General features: G+C 38.9%; 4 protein-coding genes across 4 annotated transcripts; all 4 read left to right on the forward strand.

Annotated features, from left to right (window-relative positions):
• The first annotated feature begins 1,579 nt into the window (after window positions 1–1,579).
• Window positions 1,580–2,399, forward strand: LOC108238744 (lactose-binding lectin l-2-like). Its single transcript, XM_017421033.3, has one exon. It carries the CDS (start codon window positions 1,653–1,655, stop codon window positions 2,139–2,141), a length of 489 nt encoding a protein of 162 aa, XP_017276522.3. The 5' UTR covers window positions 1,580–1,652; the 3' UTR covers window positions 2,142–2,399.
• Window positions 2,400–4,269: 1,870 nt separating this feature from the next.
• On the forward strand, window positions 4,270–6,101 carry LOC108238489 (galactose-specific lectin nattectin-like). The gene has a single exon (XM_025006678.2). The coding sequence runs from the start codon at window positions 5,254–5,256 to the stop codon at window positions 5,761–5,763; it is 510 nt and encodes a 169-aa protein (XP_024862446.1). The 5' UTR covers window positions 4,270–5,253; the 3' UTR covers window positions 5,764–6,101.
• Window positions 6,102–7,855: 1,754 nt separating this feature from the next.
• LOC108239461 (lactose-binding lectin l-2-like) lies at window positions 7,856–8,780 on the forward strand. Its single transcript, XM_017422174.3, has one exon. The coding sequence runs from the start codon at window positions 7,903–7,905 to the stop codon at window positions 8,392–8,394; it is 492 nt and encodes a 163-aa protein (XP_017277663.1). The 5' UTR covers window positions 7,856–7,902; the 3' UTR covers window positions 8,395–8,780.
• A 2,225-nt stretch (window positions 8,781–11,005) lies between these two features.
• cdca7b (cell division cycle associated 7b) lies at window positions 11,006–16,993 on the forward strand. The gene is made up of 10 exons (XM_017425083.3): window positions 11,006–11,257; window positions 12,396–12,539; window positions 12,630–12,730; window positions 12,817–13,063; window positions 13,194–13,256; window positions 13,868–14,050; window positions 14,521–14,676; window positions 14,805–14,954; window positions 15,169–15,305; window positions 16,221–16,993. Exons 1-10 carry the CDS (start codon window positions 11,240–11,242, stop codon window positions 16,240–16,242), a joined length of 1,221 nt encoding a protein of 406 aa, XP_017280572.1. The 5' UTR covers window positions 11,006–11,239; the 3' UTR covers window positions 16,243–16,993.
• The last annotated feature ends 376 nt before the right edge of the window (window positions 16,994–17,369 follow it).

Below are 17,369 nucleotides of genomic sequence, written 5' to 3' on the forward strand. Positions count from 1 at the left end.
AGATAGATAGATAGATAGATAGATAGATAGATAGATAGATAGATAGATAGATAGATAGATAGATAGATAGATAGATAGATAGATAGATAGATAGATAGATAGTGTTTTACTGTTTCCAAATTTTGACTAAAAAGGAATAAATTGTGACCTCTCCAGGTGAGTTATGGTCTTTTCTTAGTTGGAGAAAATACTAAATCTGCCTGAAAACATTTTCCCTGAGCAGCCGAAGACCTGTATAATAAACAGGCAAATGAGTTTGCTTTGAATACTGAACACTGAAGAACATGTAAATAAAAGTAAAAGCACTTGTTATTATACTTTATGACCACATGAGGTCATGATAAAGCTCCAGTCTGCCTTTTGCTGTCAAATGCTTTAACTGAGAAGAATCCAACATGAGACTGTATTTAAGGCCTGTATGATCATTACTGTGATAATCTTTATAAGACTATAAGAAACATAAAGGTCACAGTCGCAAGAAACAACATGCAATGGAATATTTTTTTACTATTTTATTACTGATATGTTTAAAAAGACAAAACAATTACATTTTACTGAACTGTTTTTTGGTTTTCTGAGACATCTACAAGTTATTTGATTGTATTTGGTGCTTATTGCTGATGTTCAACTTTTCTCTGATGCATCTGACCAATCATACTGTGGCAAATCTACAGGAGCCCTGCAGATCCCCCACCTTCAGAGAGGAACTGGACTATCATCTTTCTGTGCAGGAATCTTTGAGAGTTTGAGAATCAACTCCCTGTCTGCTCTCAAATATTTAACACAATAACAACAGTGTAAATGTGGTTTAAAGGCTTTGGAGTATTTTTGTTCTGTTGTTGTATACCAATCCTTGATTTGTTTTGAACAGAAATAATATATAGCCAAATTATAGACAGAAAAAAAAAACGATTTTTATTTGACATTTAGTAGCATATTTATGATGCTATGAAATATAATTGCATAGAACAGTAAAAGATAAAGAAGTGAAAGTAGAGCTTTTACAAGAACTGAACCAGGAAATATAAATAGATCATTAACTGGTTGACATTAAACGTGAGTCCATTTAAGTTTATCTGCTGTTTGTCCAAAGTCAGCATTAATAAAAGTCTTGAACGGGCTGAGACTTTTATCACAGATTAAAATCAGTGATCTTTGCACAATAATAATGCAATAAAAACAGAAATGTACAAGATAACAAAAACAACACTTCCTCATTAGAGTAAAGCTTTGACAGGAATTCAACAAGGAAATTAAACCTCTCACATATGAAAGTGGTGATTTTGTCCAAAAACATGCAACATATTTCATCGTAGTTTCAGAGACAGACATGTTTAATTGTGTTGCTGTCAGTATTTCTTAACTCTTAAGATTGATAGACAGCTGTCACGTGTTTTATCAGTTATTATCATATATTAATGAAAAGATTTAAGGTGGAACGATCAATCTTTATTAGATAACCCGATTTGGTCCTGCAGGTGTGACACCTGAATATATTACCAGCTGCTCTGACCAATGATACCACAGCAACAGATCAGACAGCCTCTCTAAGGGATATAAAAGAAGCTCCTGGTCACCGGACTCTGCAGGATTCTGATCAACATCCATCACATCATTCAAAGCTCTCAGACTTAGAGACTCTGAATTCCACCATGATGCTGTTCTTCTCCCTGTTTGTTCTGGCTCTGGCTGCTGTGTCTCCTTCGGATGGACAGGAGCTGAAGCTGCAGCGAGGCGACTGTCCCATGTTCTGGTTCAGCTTCAACGGTCGCTGCTACAAGTACTTTGCTTCCCGTCTGACCTGGGGTGAAGCAGAGCTCCTGTGTGTGAAAGAGGAAGCCAACCTGGTGTCCATCCACAGTCTGGAAGAACATGATTTTGTCAAGTCCTTGATCCAGAACTTTGATCCCACTCGAGAATGGACCTGGATCGGACTCACTGATCTCCACAGGGAAGGAGGATGGATTTGGTCCGATGGATCTGAATACAAGTTTTCCCAGTGGGATATCCAACAGCCAAACAATGCAAATGGAGGACAACACTGTGGACACATCAACCATGGAGTCAATTTCAAGTGGAATGATTATTCATGCTCTCATAAATCACCTTTTGTTTGTGTCCATCGCAAAGTTTGTCCTTAGCAACCGAGGCCTTCTCATGTGTTGATTTTATGAGATAAAGAAATAAAATGTGTGACTTTATTCACAGAAATGTATTGATAAGAATGTTATAAAGAGCTTGTAAATTATTTCAAGGCATAAGATTTTTCTGTGTAATACAATGTAAAGGTTAAGATTTGGGAATGTGATTGTTTTTAATACTAGAAAATGTGCTTTCTCATGTGTAACTGAGCAATATAAAAGATAAAATCTGTGACAATAATTCTTTTTATATTAAAATATTAGTCTTCTGTGGTCATATTCTCTTTTTATTTGAGTTGATGATAAATAATCTGCACACTTTAGGAGAGAAGTGAGTGAAGCTGCAAAGCAGCTAAGATCCTGTGGTCTTTGCTGTTCGTCAGCCACTAGGGGGCAGCAGAGGTGTAGGTCTGTGAAAAGCTTCCTGCTGACTAAAGCTGAATGAAGAGTAAAACAGGAGGCTGTGAAGGGTTTTATCAGCCACTGTCATTAGAGTTTAACATTTTGTTTTTAACTTCACTGTAAACAACTTGTTTGCATGTCTAGAAAATCACATAATTCAAGCAAAACAAGAGAAGACTGATTGGATGGTTTCCAATACTGGAACACACATGAGTCCAATTTTACCACATGTCCTAATCAGTATTACATGAGTTTGTCAGTACTACATGGTTTCATTAGTATCATGACTTTATCAGTACTAGATGAGGTCATCAGTACTTCTTGTTTCATTAATATCACAGGAGCAGAGTAACTAATCATCAGTATCATCAGTATTTCTTTTTTTTTGGCAACACACATATACAAACATTTATTTTCTTTTAGGTGAGTGGTTAACTGTGCTTTTTTTATTGCTTTTTTATATTTGTCTGAAGCAAAATTTGTGCTTTTAATATCATATAAATTGCCTTTGGGGGAGAATGGATGGATTGATTAACACATACAAATAATTAGCAAAATATTTTTAACGATAATCAGTTTCATTGGATCGCTTCATTTTCCTTAAACAAAGAAACAAGAACATCAAAAACGAATAGGCTGAAACAACTGAAAAGTTTATAACCTTTGTATTTTATTAAATGCATTTATGTAATTTTCTGTATTTTAAATGTTTAAAAGTTAAAAGCTGGCAAAAATACAGTAGTTTCTGGATGTAGTTTGCATTGACTGTTGCAGTTTATCTTTCAATCAACATATACTTATGTACAGTATTACATTTTTAATAATAGAGTAATTAAGTTAATGAATGGTTATTTTGTCTTTATGTTGCCGAGGTTTGCTTTTCAAATTTAGGAGTAGATCATAATGTGGCATGTTTTTGATAAAAGTAAATAAAAAAAAAATATCCGTCATGTAGCAGCCCTCTTCTCCTTGTCCCTTTACATATCTGAAGTCACACATCACATGTAAAACAGATTTTTACAGCTTTATTCTTATTCAGCACTTTTCTGTGGCATATGCGGAGGATTTGCTCATCCTGTTGCTAACATTCAGAGTCAATGCTAAGAGAATGCTGGTAGAAGAATTAGTCCAATAATATGACCCCAACAGAGCCAACTCCCTCCCCACAGTAAATAAAAGGAGTCATCTGACATCTGCCTCTGCAGAGGAAAATCCTTCATACTGACAGTCCTGAAAGGCCAACCAAATGTTGCTCCTCTTGTTTGTTTTGACTCTGAGCGCTGTTTATGTCTCAGAAGAGCTGGAACTACAGCGCGGCGACTGTCCTTCGTCCTGGTACAACTTCAACAGCCGCTGCTACAAACACGTCTCCAACAGCTTGTCCTGGGCTGACGCAGAGCTTCAGTGCGTGTCAGAGGGAGCCAACCTGGTGTCCATTCACAGCCTGGAAGAGCACAGCTTTGTCGTGGCTCTGATCAGGAATGTTTCTCGTGACAGCACCTCTGCTTGGATCGGAGCAAGTGACCTTCACAAAGAGAACAAATGGCTGTGGTCTGATGGGTCTAATGTCAGCTTTACCATGTGGCATACAGGGGAACCAAACAACGCTGGAGGACAGGAACACTGTGTCCACATCATCGGCTTGAAATGGAATGACATCCCGTGTTCTTATTCATTCAACTTCATGTGTGGCTCACGCAGAATTTGTCCTTAACACCTGAGAGAGCTGATTCCAGTCTGTAAACCCGTGTTTTGATAATAATAGTCGATGTAATGGATTAATAATTAATAATCTGTGTAATAATATGTACAGCTGGCACTTCCACAGACAGATTCAAAGTAGAAGTTTCTAAAATCTTTTAATTATCACACAGACAAGAGACCATACATGGTTTAATTATGTGACAAAAGTAAACTCAGTTAAATGTCTTGTAAATGCAACGTAACTGAAACTTTATTTTAAAAAATGTAGTTTTGTATCCTCTTTTTTTTATGTTGGTTGTGCAATTTCAAAACACTTTTAGATTTCCTTATTTTCCAGACATTTTTGAGTGTGTATTGAGTATAAAAATAATAAATTGTTAAAGTACATCTTCTCAACAAGAACACACATGAGCTAACTGGATCTTTGCCTCGATCAATTTGTTGCCCAATGATCTGGTCCAAAGGGTATAAAAGTAAAAGAAGTTAATGGTCAAAGAAAGAAAATAATTACTAATCCGCCTACATTCATTAGCTTGCATGATATTACCTAACTGACAGTCCTTTTTAGATACGACAAACATTGAAAGTCAGATTTACTAAATGAATAATAACCTCTCCATGCAGTTTAAATCCATTTTAAGGAAAGTGGACTTTGTACACCACCACATTACAGCTACTATTTGCACACTTAAACCCACTAATTAAATTTAGATTCATTTTAGAAATATGGGATCTCTTTTCAAAAGCAAACGTATCCAAACGAACTTGAGCTCAATGAAAAGATGTTTTTAAGACTTCAGGAGGCTGCTGAAAAGAAATGAAGCTAAAGCCATATATATATACTTAGATACTCTGATGTTGTCCACAGCTGACTTCTGTCCAGTTTTTTTCCCTCAGACTGACTCGACCAATGACATTACGCCAACAGCTCAGACACCCTCTGTAAAGAATATAAAAGAACACAAAGACTTTGACTTTTCATCGGATTATCTCTTCACATTTCAACATGATGATGTTTGTTTTCTTCATCCTGGCTCTGGCTGCTGTGTCTCCTGCAGCTGGACAGGATCCGGAGCTTCAGCACAGCAACTGTCCCATGTTCTGGTCCAGCTTCAACGGCCGCTGCTACAAGTACGTCGCCACACAGATGACCTGGGTTGATGCAGAGCTGCACTGTGTCTCACAAAGATCCAACCTGGTGTCCGTCCACAGTCTGGAGGAACACAACTTTGTCAATTTTTTGATCAAGAACTTTGATCCTGCTCAGAGATTTACCTGGATCGGACTCACTGATCTCTATAAGGAAGGAGCATGGATGTGGTCCGATGGCTCCAAAGTCAACTTCCAACACTGGGATCAGGGACAGCCAGATAATAGGAACAAAGTAGAGCACTGCGTCCACACAAACATGGTTACAAATCATAAATGGAATGATCATCAGTGCTCTGAAACATTTCCTTTTGTTTGTGCTTTTCTACTAATTTGTCCTTCACCAAGCAACACCGAGAGTTTCTGATCTCTGATTTCACTTTGCAAAGTAATGTCCTTAATTTGAAGCTGTCATGAACCAAACGTGTAGCGCAAAGATAAAAACATGTATTTGTCTGCACTATGATAGGAAAATCCCATGGAAACTACTAATCAAATTCAAAAAGTAAATTGTATTTGTATAATTTGGAGGCTGAAATTTTCCGTTGTGATTGATGAGTTACTTCATTTAATATTGTATTTATTATTCCATTCCTTTAAATGTCATTGTTTTGTTTAATCTTTTCTTAAGGTTACAAAGAAATCAAATGTTTTAATAGTTTACTGTTTGTCCAGAGTCAGCATAAATAAAAGTCCTGATCACAACCTTGAACCTGCTGAGACTTTCATCACATACTAATATTGGTGATCTTTGCACAATAACAATGCAATAAAAACAGAAATGTACAAGATAAACAACACTTCCTCATTAGAGTAAAGCTTTGACAGGAATTCAACAAGGAAATTAAACCTCTCACATATGAAAGTGTTGATTTTGTCCAAAAACATGCAACATATTTCATCGTAGTTTCAGAGGACAGGAGCTGAAGCTGCAGCTCGGAGACAAATCTGGATTGGACTCTTTGATATCCACAAAGAAGGAAGGTGGATGTGGTCTGATGGCTCTGTTGTGAAATTTGTATTTTGGACTGCAAAGGAACCAAATAACCTTAGAAGATCTGAGCACTGTGTGAACACCATCTTTAAGAATGAGAAGAAATGCAACGACTGTCCGTATTCTGGGCGTTATCCTTCTGTTTGTGCCTCCTGAATAAAGCTTTTCTACAGCAGCTGGATGATTGCACATGTTTGGTGAAGCCTTGGGGGTAAAGATTTTAATTAGGCCTTTATGTATGTGAGCAGTCATTTCCATACATCCACCCATTCAGCTATTTTCTTTACCCACTTCTCCTTTCCGGGTCATAGGGAGCTGGAGCCTATCTCCAGCCATCACTCTGGGAGAGGCCGGGGACACCCTAGACAGGTTGCAAGTCCATCACAGGGCTGCTTTCATCTCACTAAACATAATTAAATGGGATTTTAGTGTTGGTTTACTGATCGATCATTGAAAAGATGCCATTTAAATCTAGAAAAAAAGTATTGTTGAATGCAAACAGACAAAGGTTCACTTCTGTAAAACCAACATCAGTGCAGGTGATCCTGACAAGCTGCCTGTTGTCACAGCTGAGCAAAATCAATGCATCCCAAAACGTTTCTTTAATATTCCTTCATTACATTATCACCATTTAAGTGTTGTAGAAACAAAAATCACTGATACCCACTGTAAACACTATGTTGTGAAGGATTTGGCTCTCAAATGCTCCTGCGGTGTCCTGGCTGAAAAATGACAGCAGTAACATGGACAACCTCGGTGATGGGTTGGTCTCTGGTGCAACTAAAGGAGATCAGTTTACTTCAGTGACAAACATCTGCAGGGAACCCAGTAACACAGCTGAACAGATCTGACTGTCCTCACACATTTAACTACTGATGGCCTGGAGCGCCCTCTGATGGTGACTGTAAAAACTAATCTAACGCTTTAATAGTTTACTTTCACAGTGTTTCAGTTTGAGAATCAACTCCCTGTCTGCTCTCAGATATTTAACATGATAAAAATATTAGAGTAAAAGAAGTTTTTTGCTTTAGAGTATTTTTGTTCTTTTATTGTATATCAATCCTTGATTTGTTTCAAACAAAAATATAAATCCAGACTACAAAAACACAGACTTTATTTGACATTTAGTGACATTTTTATGATGCATTAAGATAAGGAAACAAGGAAGTAAAAGGAGAGTTTGTGCAAGAACAGAACTAGGAAATATAAATAGATTGGTAACTGTTTGACATCAAAAGTGATTACATTTATTTTATCTGCTGTTTGTCCAGAGTCAACGTAAATAAAAGTCACAATCAGAACCTTAAACTTGTTAAGACTTTTATCACAGATTAATATCAGTGATCTTTGCACAACAATAATGCAATAAAACAGAATTGTACAAGATAACAGAAACAAAAACAGCCTCTCTGAGGGATATAAAAGAAGCTGCTGGTCACCGGACTCTGCAGGATTCTGATCAACATCCATCACATCATTCAAAGCTCTCAGGCTTAGAGACTGAACTCCACCATGATGCTGTTCTTCTCCCTGTTTGTTCTGACTCTGGCTGCTGTGTCTCCTTCAGATGGACAGGAGCTGAAGCTGCAGCGAGGCGGCTGTCCCATGTTCTGGTACAGCTATAACGGTCGCTGCTACAAGTACGTCGCCACACAGATGACCTGGGCTGATGCAGAGCTGTACTGTTTGTCACAAGGATCCAACCTGGTGTCCATTCACAGTCTGGGAGAACATAACTTTGTCAAAAGTTTGATCATGAACTTTGATCCTTACCAGAGACACACCTGGATCGGACTCACTGATGTTCACAAGGAAGGACGATGGATGTGGTCTGATGGGTCTAAATATAGCTTTTCCCAATGGTCTGATCGTGAGCCAAACAACTTGAAAGGCGTCGAACATTGTGGAGAAACCAATTTTGGAAACACTTTGAGGTGGAATGATCAACTATGCTCAGATATGATTCCTTTTGTTTGTGCATCCCGCATGTCTTGTCCTGAGTAACAGAAAAACGACACCTGATTGTAACTTTAACACAGTAATACGCATTGATCTTGTTAAACAAATGTATGAAATCAGCAAATGCACAGAATTTGTTTGTGTTTAGTCAGAGGAAATAAATTTTTAATAATTTCAGGTATAATTTTTTTCCACATGAGTGGAACAAAAACACTTTGAAAATGTGATCATTTATAATATTTGTAGAAAAATGTTGCTTTCTTGTGTAACTGAACAATACAAAAGACAATAATCAATGGACGACCTCATGTGTGACCTGGGCTGAGGCAGAGTTTCACTGCGTGTCAGATGGAGCCAACCTGGTGTCCATCCACCGTCCTGCAGAACATGAGTTTGGGATGTCCCTGATCAAGACCTTTGACCCAGCTGAGCACCTGACCTGGATTGGACTCAGTAAAGGAAAATGGATGTGGTCTGATCGTTCTGCAGGTTGATTCTTTTTTTGGACTGCCAGGAACCAAACATCCAGGAAAGATCTGAACACATGGACACTAACTATAAAGAAGATAAAACACAGAATGATGCCACATGTTCTGGAAACTATTCTTCTGTTTGTGCAACAAGCTGTCCTTAAAGATGGTTCTTTATGTCCAAGTCAACCGGGTCACTGGGTTATGCTACAGCTGACATGCATGAAGACTTGCTAAGAAAGACTCAATCTGCATCTTAATGTGTCTGAAAATCACTTAGCTAAAATCATTTTAACTGCATTAGTTTTAAATCTTGAACAAACATAGAAGAAAATGTGTTAAAGATTGAAAGTAACATTTTTATTTTTTTGTTTTAAAAAAACGTGTATATATATATATATATATATAATGTTTTTTTTTGTAAAACAGCATGTAGTAAAAGAATAAAGATGATAAATGTGAAGATGTGTTAATGTCTCATTTTTAAGTTTTTATTTCTTGAAGATTTCCATTTCTATATACAAAGATAAATGTTGCATACCTTCAAAAATACTATAGTTTAAAATAAACACTTATGATCAGCACCTTCAGATTATGCTTGGTGCAAACATAAGATAAGACAAGAACTTTAATGATCCCGCAGAAAACTGTTGTGCCAGTTTTACAATACAAAGGAAACTGCACAAGGAATCAGACAAGAAATAAAAATAACAGAGAGCTAAACATTAAAGTGTTTATTGTAGTGCAGGATCATTTTTATGGTTCTGTGTGTAGAAAGGGAGGAGTTGAAAAGGTTGATAGCCACAGGGAAGAAGGACTTCCTTCAGGGGGTGACTCGTTCAGGATCTGGAGCAGTTTCTGCAGCGTCCTCTGCCAGAGACTGCAGCTCCACTCCCAGAACAGAGCCAGCTCTCCTGATGAGCTTATCGAGTCTGTTGGCATCAGCTGTCTTCACCCTGCTGCCCCAGCTCGCCACAGCGTAGAAGATGACCCTGGAGACCACTGAGTGGTAAAACATCTGCAGCATGGTCCTGCAGGCATTAAAAGACCTGAGTCTCCTTAGAAGAAAAAAGGCAACTCTGCCTTTTCTTGTAGAGGCCATTGTTGTTAGTTGTCCAGTCCAGTTTATTGTCTAAGTGGATCCCTAGGTACTTGTCCACAATGTCCAACTCAGTACCTTTGATGATGATAGGGTGTGTGTGTCCACAAAGCTGTCCACCACACCTCTGTCGAAAAACAGCAGACATGACCTGATATGACCATAAAATGAACCTGATTCATCCAACAACTCCTGTAAACAGTCCCAGAATCTGAATCTCAGTGTATATTGTGTCTTGCAATAATAAATGCTGATCTAACAACTCTATATTAAAGCTGTACTTGTCTCTAAAGGAAATTTGCAAATGCTTTTTCTATTTTTTGGCATTTCATTGACTAAACTACTAAACCTAAACCAAAAATCACATCACTGAGACTGCATATCTCTGCCAATCTCAGTTTTTTTGACCTTTAACTTCCACAGCCATTTAAACACAGGTAATTTTTAAACTAATCTATTTTCAATGTTTTTCAACCTCAGAAAATGTGCTCAGAAGTAAATATTAATTCAAATTGTGCACTGGTGTTATAGAAAACAGCTAAATCAATAAATAAAGAATTGAAAGAAATACATCCTATACCTCTGAGAAAATGATATTTTAAAGCATTTTAGATGAACAGATTTAAAAAAGAATTTCAACCAGTCTTCACTCACTAATTGGTCACATTATCCTTTGCATTACAATTATTTTGGTGTGTTGTTATTAGTATTTATAATGTGTCAATACAAGTATATTTTTAATATATTTATTACTACATGATTTATTTTTTATTTTTTTTACAACCCAAATTGCCTACAGATATGATGCAGTGAAATGAACAAAAATAAAAATAATATCAGAGACAAAATAGGTAAAGCGAAGTAAGCTGAAAATTATATATAAGGAATAGTTACACCTTCTGAATATTTAATAATAAATCAGTAAATAAACTTTGTCATTTTCTAGTTTTTTAAACTGTCTCTTTTTTTATAGCCTTCAGGCAGGGGCTGGCCACGCCCACGAGTTGTTTTAGCGCGAAAAGGCGGAATGAACCATTATTTGAACAGGGGTGGACCTAACGCAACCACTTTTTCTAAGTAGTCACAGCAACGGCAATAGCTAATTTCACAACTTATAACTGAGTTTAATCATCTTCACTATTGTAAATAAGCGAACAGAGTGACGGATATATATATAAAAAAAATTACACAAATACCCTCTAAATCTTTCTCCCCTGCCGTTGCGACGCCCGAGCCTGTGCAGCAGTTGAGTTTTAAATGCACCTCTAAATGATTTTAGCTAAAACTTTGCTGCTCCGAAACTTGCCTCGAAACGGACAAAATGGCTCTCGCAGCAAAGGTGAGTGCCTCGGCAGTCCGTTTCAAATGACTCTTTCGTTTCTTTGTCGAGATTTGTGTTCATTTGAATAACAAACAAAGACGCCGCTGTTCAACCCCGACAATATCCAATCATACGCTTTATAGCTGCGAGGCTGTGTGGCTGTAAACTAGTTAGCTAACTATTTCATCGCCCAGACGTCTTGTAACAGGAGTTACTTTCTGTGCGAAGCTCATGCACCCGATAATCAGTAATAGTTAATTAATATTCATCTACATGGCTCATTAGTGATGCAGCTGCAAGTGTAGAGGTCAAAGGTCAAAGGTCAAAGGTCATCTCGTTCCTGTATCTCCCTGAGCTATATTTTTTCACACACCATCAAATATAAAAGGGCCAGATATGGTTGACAGAAGAAGGGGAGCACATGAGGGTTGTAAACAAAAACATGACAATGGTACATTTTTTACAACTTCATTTTTATTTCAAAAGAAATACATAGACTTGTTTATTATTGTTATAAGCCACACTTTATTAATAATGCTCTTAAAGTTCCTTTGTGTTTTATTTTGAAAAGCTGTAGAGACCTTAATAGATAGATTATATGTGTTTACGATTGTGTGAGTTTATTCCACTCAGATAATCTCTAATAAAGCATAAAGAGTATTATTTTATGGAAAACAGTGCCATATTATCTACCTGATTTGTTGTGGAGATACTGTTTAGATTTGACTCTCATAAGAAGAGGAAACTAGATGAATTATTACTTATTTGAAGGGCATGCATCTTTAGCACATCTGGAGCCGTAACAATGAGGAAGTAAAGCTACTGAGGACAAAACTTGGCAGAAGTGGAATTTCCTTTTCCACTCCATCTTGTCGTTGGTCTTAGAGGTCCCATCAAATCTTGGCGCAGGAGGTTTGGAGCGATAAGGATGTCGCGGTCTCTACCGGTTCAAGCCCATAAAGATAAAAGTTTCTCTCAGTGGCAGCCAGATCCTGGCAGGCTGCCTCGGTGCACAACTCCCGTCTTTCCCCTCGGCGTGGGAGGACTTGGTCTCCCTCTGGTGTGAAAAGTCGAAACTGACCTGAGATGAGATGTTGGGGCTTGCGTTGTATCCATCCGCACGCTCACACTGACACCGATTTGTGTCCGTCGGCAGGCTCCAACTTTCAAGTCCAAGTTCATAACCGCCGAGCTGGCTCGCCTGTTCAGCCAGTCCGACAGCGAGGAGGAGTTTGAAGGTTTCAGCGAGGACGAGGTGGACGAGGACAGAGGACGATGCAACAAGCGGCTCAAGACAAAGGTATGACACTGTGTTTGATGGAAGCGCTTGTGACCGTGAAGCAGAACCAATTAGTTTGTTTTTCATGTTTGTTTGTTTTTTTTTTTCCAGCAGGTAGATTCAGAGGAGGACAGTGACGGGGACACGGGCTTCTACTCGGACGGTGAGGAGGCCCCCGCGCCAAAGAGAAGGAGTCTTTTAGTCGCTCTCAGGTGTGTGTGTGTGTGTGTGTGTGCAATGACAAATAAGCTGCAGGAGGAGTCATTGTTTTTAATGAAATCCTAAAACTGTTTCTCAGGTTTCCAGTGAAACGACTATCTACTGCCAAACAGGAGCTAAATAAGAAAAATATGAAAATGCCTGTGAAAGAGAATCCTCCGTCACTGAGAGCCAGGGGGAGGAGGAGGATGGAGCAGAAGGATGAGGAGGAGGAGGAGGAGGAGGAGAGAGTGGAAGAGAAAGAGAAAGAGAAGAGGGTGGAAGAGAAAGAAGAGCCTCAGAGCCTGACGAAACGGAAAAAGAACATCCAGGAAAACAAAGCCATGGTCATAAACTCTCACAGCTTTTAGTGTTTTATTCAGTTTCTGACAAATAATCTTAGTTGTAAATGTATCAACTGTTTCGTTTTAGATTGTTGACTTTGTTCTGTGGTGGGTTTTTTTTTTTTTTTTTCAGCTGGCTAAGCTGTTTGCTGACCTGAGCTCCATGGCTGACCTGACTCTGCCCACCGCTCCTCAGGTGTGTGCATGTTTCACTGAGATCGAATTCTTAAAGGTGAATTGATCACTTAGGTTTACTGCGTTAACGACGCCTAAAATAATCGAGGACCTCACAGCACTGATATGTGACTCATGAGGGACGTTACCGTGTTGCAAAAAGAAGAAATGCAGAAGCATTCGGAATAACTAAAATAATTTATTTAAAAAAAAAAAAAAGAAGAAAATTAAAGACCTGAAAACACTTATCGCCTGCTGCCTTTAAACTAGGATCATGATGAGAAGAGACAGAGTTATAGCTGTTTTGATCAAACCTTGTAAACCTCATGCAATATTGTGAGATCTAACTCTGTAACTAAAATTGACTGAGTTATATGAATCGATTAGCTGTGCCGGCCATCTTGAATTGAGGTGACTTCAAAAGTTAAACACTAGTAAATCTACATCAGTGATTGTTTTCTGAGCGTTTCATTAAAATCCATCCAGTGGTTCCGGAGGTATTTTCTAACGCTACAGTCAAACAAACACGGACACACACGCACAGCAGCAAAACCATTATCGCCTTGCCCTTTCGGCAGCAGGTGATAAATGCATACTGTTGCACTAATCCTGTCCTTTGCTTTGCCTCTCCAGAAGAAGAAACGGGCGTCGCAGAAGGCAACGCCGCAGAAACGCAAGTTCAAATCCAGCGTCGGGTCGGAAAGGAGGAACCCGTCCCGTAAGGCTCGTCCTCCTGAGAACTTTGGAGTGGAGGAAAGGAGCGAGCAGATCATCCGCAGAAGCCCCAAAAGTGTCAACATCATGAGACTGGTGGAGGTAAGCTTGACATTTTCACAACGTATTGTACAGCTGCCTCTGTAGTAACGTTAAAGGGATAGTTAGTTCAAGGAGCTATCTACAACAGGTAAGATATTATTAAACCCCACTTTATAAAATCCAAACTATTGCTTTAATATGTAAGGGATTTACAGGAAATAGGAGTATGTTTAGGTGTTTTTTTTTTCTTAAATATTCTGGGCCTTTTTCTGCTGTTATCAGTTTGTTTTGGTTGGATCTTGTATCAGATATTCTAATCAATGCTCCATATGCTCTTTAATGATACATTAATGCAATTAGACGTTTTTCTAAAAATATACATATATATCTGCAGAGAATTGTTTTGTTAAAAAACGGATTTCTGACTTTGGCGTTTAAAGAACTTGCTGTGTTGCCAATAAAATTTGAACACGGCTCGACGTCTGTAGCCTCTCCGTTTTACCTGCGGTCTGTTGGCTGAAACTGTCCAGGTTGACGAGGAGCTTGTGGGCAAGGGGCAGAAAAAGAGAAAAGGCTACACCTCCAGGAGGAGCCAGTATGTGGTGAAGTCCGTCGACGACATCACTCAGGAGGACCTGGACAACGTTGCGTATCGCAGCAAAGACAAGATCTGGGACAAAGAGAACGTGAGTTCAATCGGGCCTCTTTCTTCTCGTTCTGTCGTATGGGATGAGCAGGCATCGTGAGTGAGAGCGTTTCTCCACTCGTGAGCCTGTCTTCTTTGTTCATTTGTTCTTCGCTTGTTTCCCTGCAGGGCAGCTCGTGTCACCAGTGCAGACAGAAGACTCTGGACACCAAGACCGTGTGCCGGAGTGGTGTCTGTGTCGGGGTCAAAGGTCAGTTCTGTGGACCGTGCTTGAAGAACCGCTACGGAGAGGACGTGCACACGGTGCTGCTCGACCCGGTCAGTGTTTACAAAGTTCATGCACGAGTGGTGGACGTTCCTCACACTGTAGATGTTTAAATTTGAGACCGTGCCATTTTTTTTTAGAGATTAAGAAAAGTTTTTAGATTGGAAAAAATAATGTTGCTGAAATGTTCAGTTTGAAATCACAACACAGATGCTGTTTTTTAAGCAACATCTATACCAAAGTCTTTTTTTTTTTCTTTTCCCCCAGACGTGGTCATGTCCCATCTGCCGGGGAATGTGTAACTGCAGCCTGTGTCGTAAGAAGGAGGGCCGCTGCGCCACGGGGATCCTGGTGGGCTTGGCCCGCTACAAGGGTCACGACAACGTCCACGAGTACTTGGAGAGGTAGGTCTCCTGTCTGTCGGATACAGGGATGCAGCCGAACTAAAAACTCCATGTTGTGAAAAAAAAAAAAACCAGATGCGCGCGTTTGTGCACTCAGCAAAGAAAGACGAGTAACGTGCAAGCACGTGATCGCTACTGTGGTTTGGGTTTCTGGTGATTGGCTGTGGAGCACAGTTTATAAAAAGGCTTTAAATCCGGTCTCACTGTGTGAAAGCAAGTGATAATAAGATACCACTGCTAAGATAATTGGCTTGAGGATATAAAGTTCATATCTACTGTATTCTCCGTACTATAGGGCGTACTTCATTATAAGGCGCATTGTCGTGCACCTCCCAATTTTTGTAACTTCACGTGCGCCGGGCTCCATTCAGAATGGATGATTTCAATGCTCTAGCGGAGCTGGTTTGCTTGTATTAGCATTTATATGATCCCTCTATGAGAGATCACAAAGATAATCAAACGGTTCAAAACTCACAGAAGAGTACTGCACCAAGCGTCAAGTATAAACGCCTCCACTGCTCGCTCAGGTCCGTGCACGGAGCCCTGCGTGACTTTTACTGAGCCTTATTGCTGCAGCGGTGCAGCTTTGTAGTTTACCAAAGTCGCACTAAAATATTACAACTTCTTACATATATAAGGTGCTCCGGATTATAAGGCACACTGTCGTTTTTTGAGAAAACTGAAGGCTTTTAAGTGCGCCTTATAGACTGGAAATTATGGTAGTCTAAATTATGAGGTGGTTCACCACTTTTCAGTTGCCATGTTAATGTTTGAGTATCTTTAGGTTTGAAGACCTATACTGTAAGCTGCTTTAAGATCTCATCTGATTGCTGCTATAATAATAAAAGCAGTGGCAGCTCTAATAAGGAGTGCTCAGCAGCAGGTAAACTCACGTCCGTCGTCTCTCTGTTGCAGTATTCAGAAGGAGCTGCAGTGAAGTCCAGACGTCTTAAACACCCGACACCTGGAGGGGTTCTGGTGCTCCACAGTACTGTAGAAATCATTTTACTGCACATTGTTTAGACTTGGACTGATGTTTCATCTGACTCCATTTAAATTTTTTTTTTTTTTTTAATACAAGACACATACACTGTTAATACGTTTTAAATATAAATGTCATGTATATCCTGGTTTAGGACTGCATAAGATGCAGGAGTGTTTTGTTGTTGTTTAGGTCAGTTCTCTGTTGATGTTCATTCAGACAAATTTAGGGCCTGAATTTGCGTGTAGGACCACAACCTTTTTATTCAAGCTTTTTTTAAAAAAGCTTTCAAGTCAGTTCACTGTATATTGTAATAAAAGCTTGCATTATTATAAAAAAAAAAAACTCTGCTGTAATTTGCTTTTTTTTGGTGATAATTGTCCAGATGTTGAAACCAGTATAAAAAGACACGAACCATTATTTTAATTTGGATGTTTTCTTCTTTACTTCCTGTTTGCAGCAAGTAAAAAGTCATTAGCTGTTTTATGCATCATCTAACAAACATTTCTTGTATTTATTAGAAAACGTGACTTGTTTTTGAGCTGCTGTGTTTGTGCCGTCGTTATACCAGATGGGTGCGTTCAAGTCCCAAAGTGATCCCCGTTCTAATTATCAGCGCTGATGTTAAAAAGTGCACACAAGCTTTTTTTTTCTTAGATGAAAACATGTGAGATGTCAAACGACATGAAATAAAAATGTCTGCCAACTGGTTGTTGATTTCCTGAATATATCCTGAATTCTGAGGCTAATTTAAAATGTCTTTATTTACAAAATTCAGTGTCAAAGCATCAGTTTCCTCCAGATTGTCTCGTTTTTAAACGCTTCAAAGGAAGGACACACGAGACCCTGATGCTACGTGATCGGTTTGAAAACCTGCCTGTGACCTGTCGCTGAACTCAAGTCCCTGCTGAGTTTTCTTTTTTTAAAAATCACGTTTGGTTCCTCGTTGCCTTACTGAACAAACGCAGACGTAAAGTTCAGAGACAGATTTGATCTTTGAGGACGCCTTCGTTGCTCTGTCATCGCTGCCGAGGTGGAAAGAAATCAGAATAAATAAACTTTGTTTAAACTCACTTTGCTCT

Source organism: Kryptolebias marmoratus, linkage group LG5 (genome assembly GCF_001649575.2).
Source record: "Kryptolebias marmoratus isolate JLee-2015 linkage group LG5, ASM164957v2, whole genome shotgun sequence".
NCBI lineage: Eukaryota > Metazoa > Chordata > Actinopteri > Cyprinodontiformes > Rivulidae > Kryptolebias > Kryptolebias marmoratus.

What these genes read in the sequence shown, in the direction of transcription:
- LOC108239461 (XM_017422174.3), top strand. Translation starts at nt 7,903, where the DNA reads ATGATGCTGTTCTTCTCCCTGTTTGTTCTGACTCTGGCTGCTGTGTCT.
- LOC108238489 (XM_025006678.2), top strand. Translation starts at nt 5,254, where the DNA reads ATGATGATGTTTGTTTTCTTCATCCTGGCTCTGGCTGCTGTGTCTCCT.
- cdca7b (XM_017425083.3), top strand. An exon ending in TCCAGGAAAACAAAGCCATG is followed by an intron (nt 13,064 to 13,193) that starts GTCATAAACTCT and finishes TTTTTTTTTCAG; the next exon opens with CTGGCTAAGCTGTTTGCTGA. An exon ending in CTCTGCCCACCGCTCCTCAG is followed by an intron (nt 13,257 to 13,867) that starts GTGTGTGCATGT and finishes TTGCCTCTCCAG; the next exon opens with AAGAAGAAACGGGCGTCGCA.
- LOC108238744 (XM_017421033.3), top strand. Translation starts at nt 1,653, where the DNA reads ATGATGCTGTTCTTCTCCCTGTTTGTTCTGGCTCTGGCTGCTGTGTCT.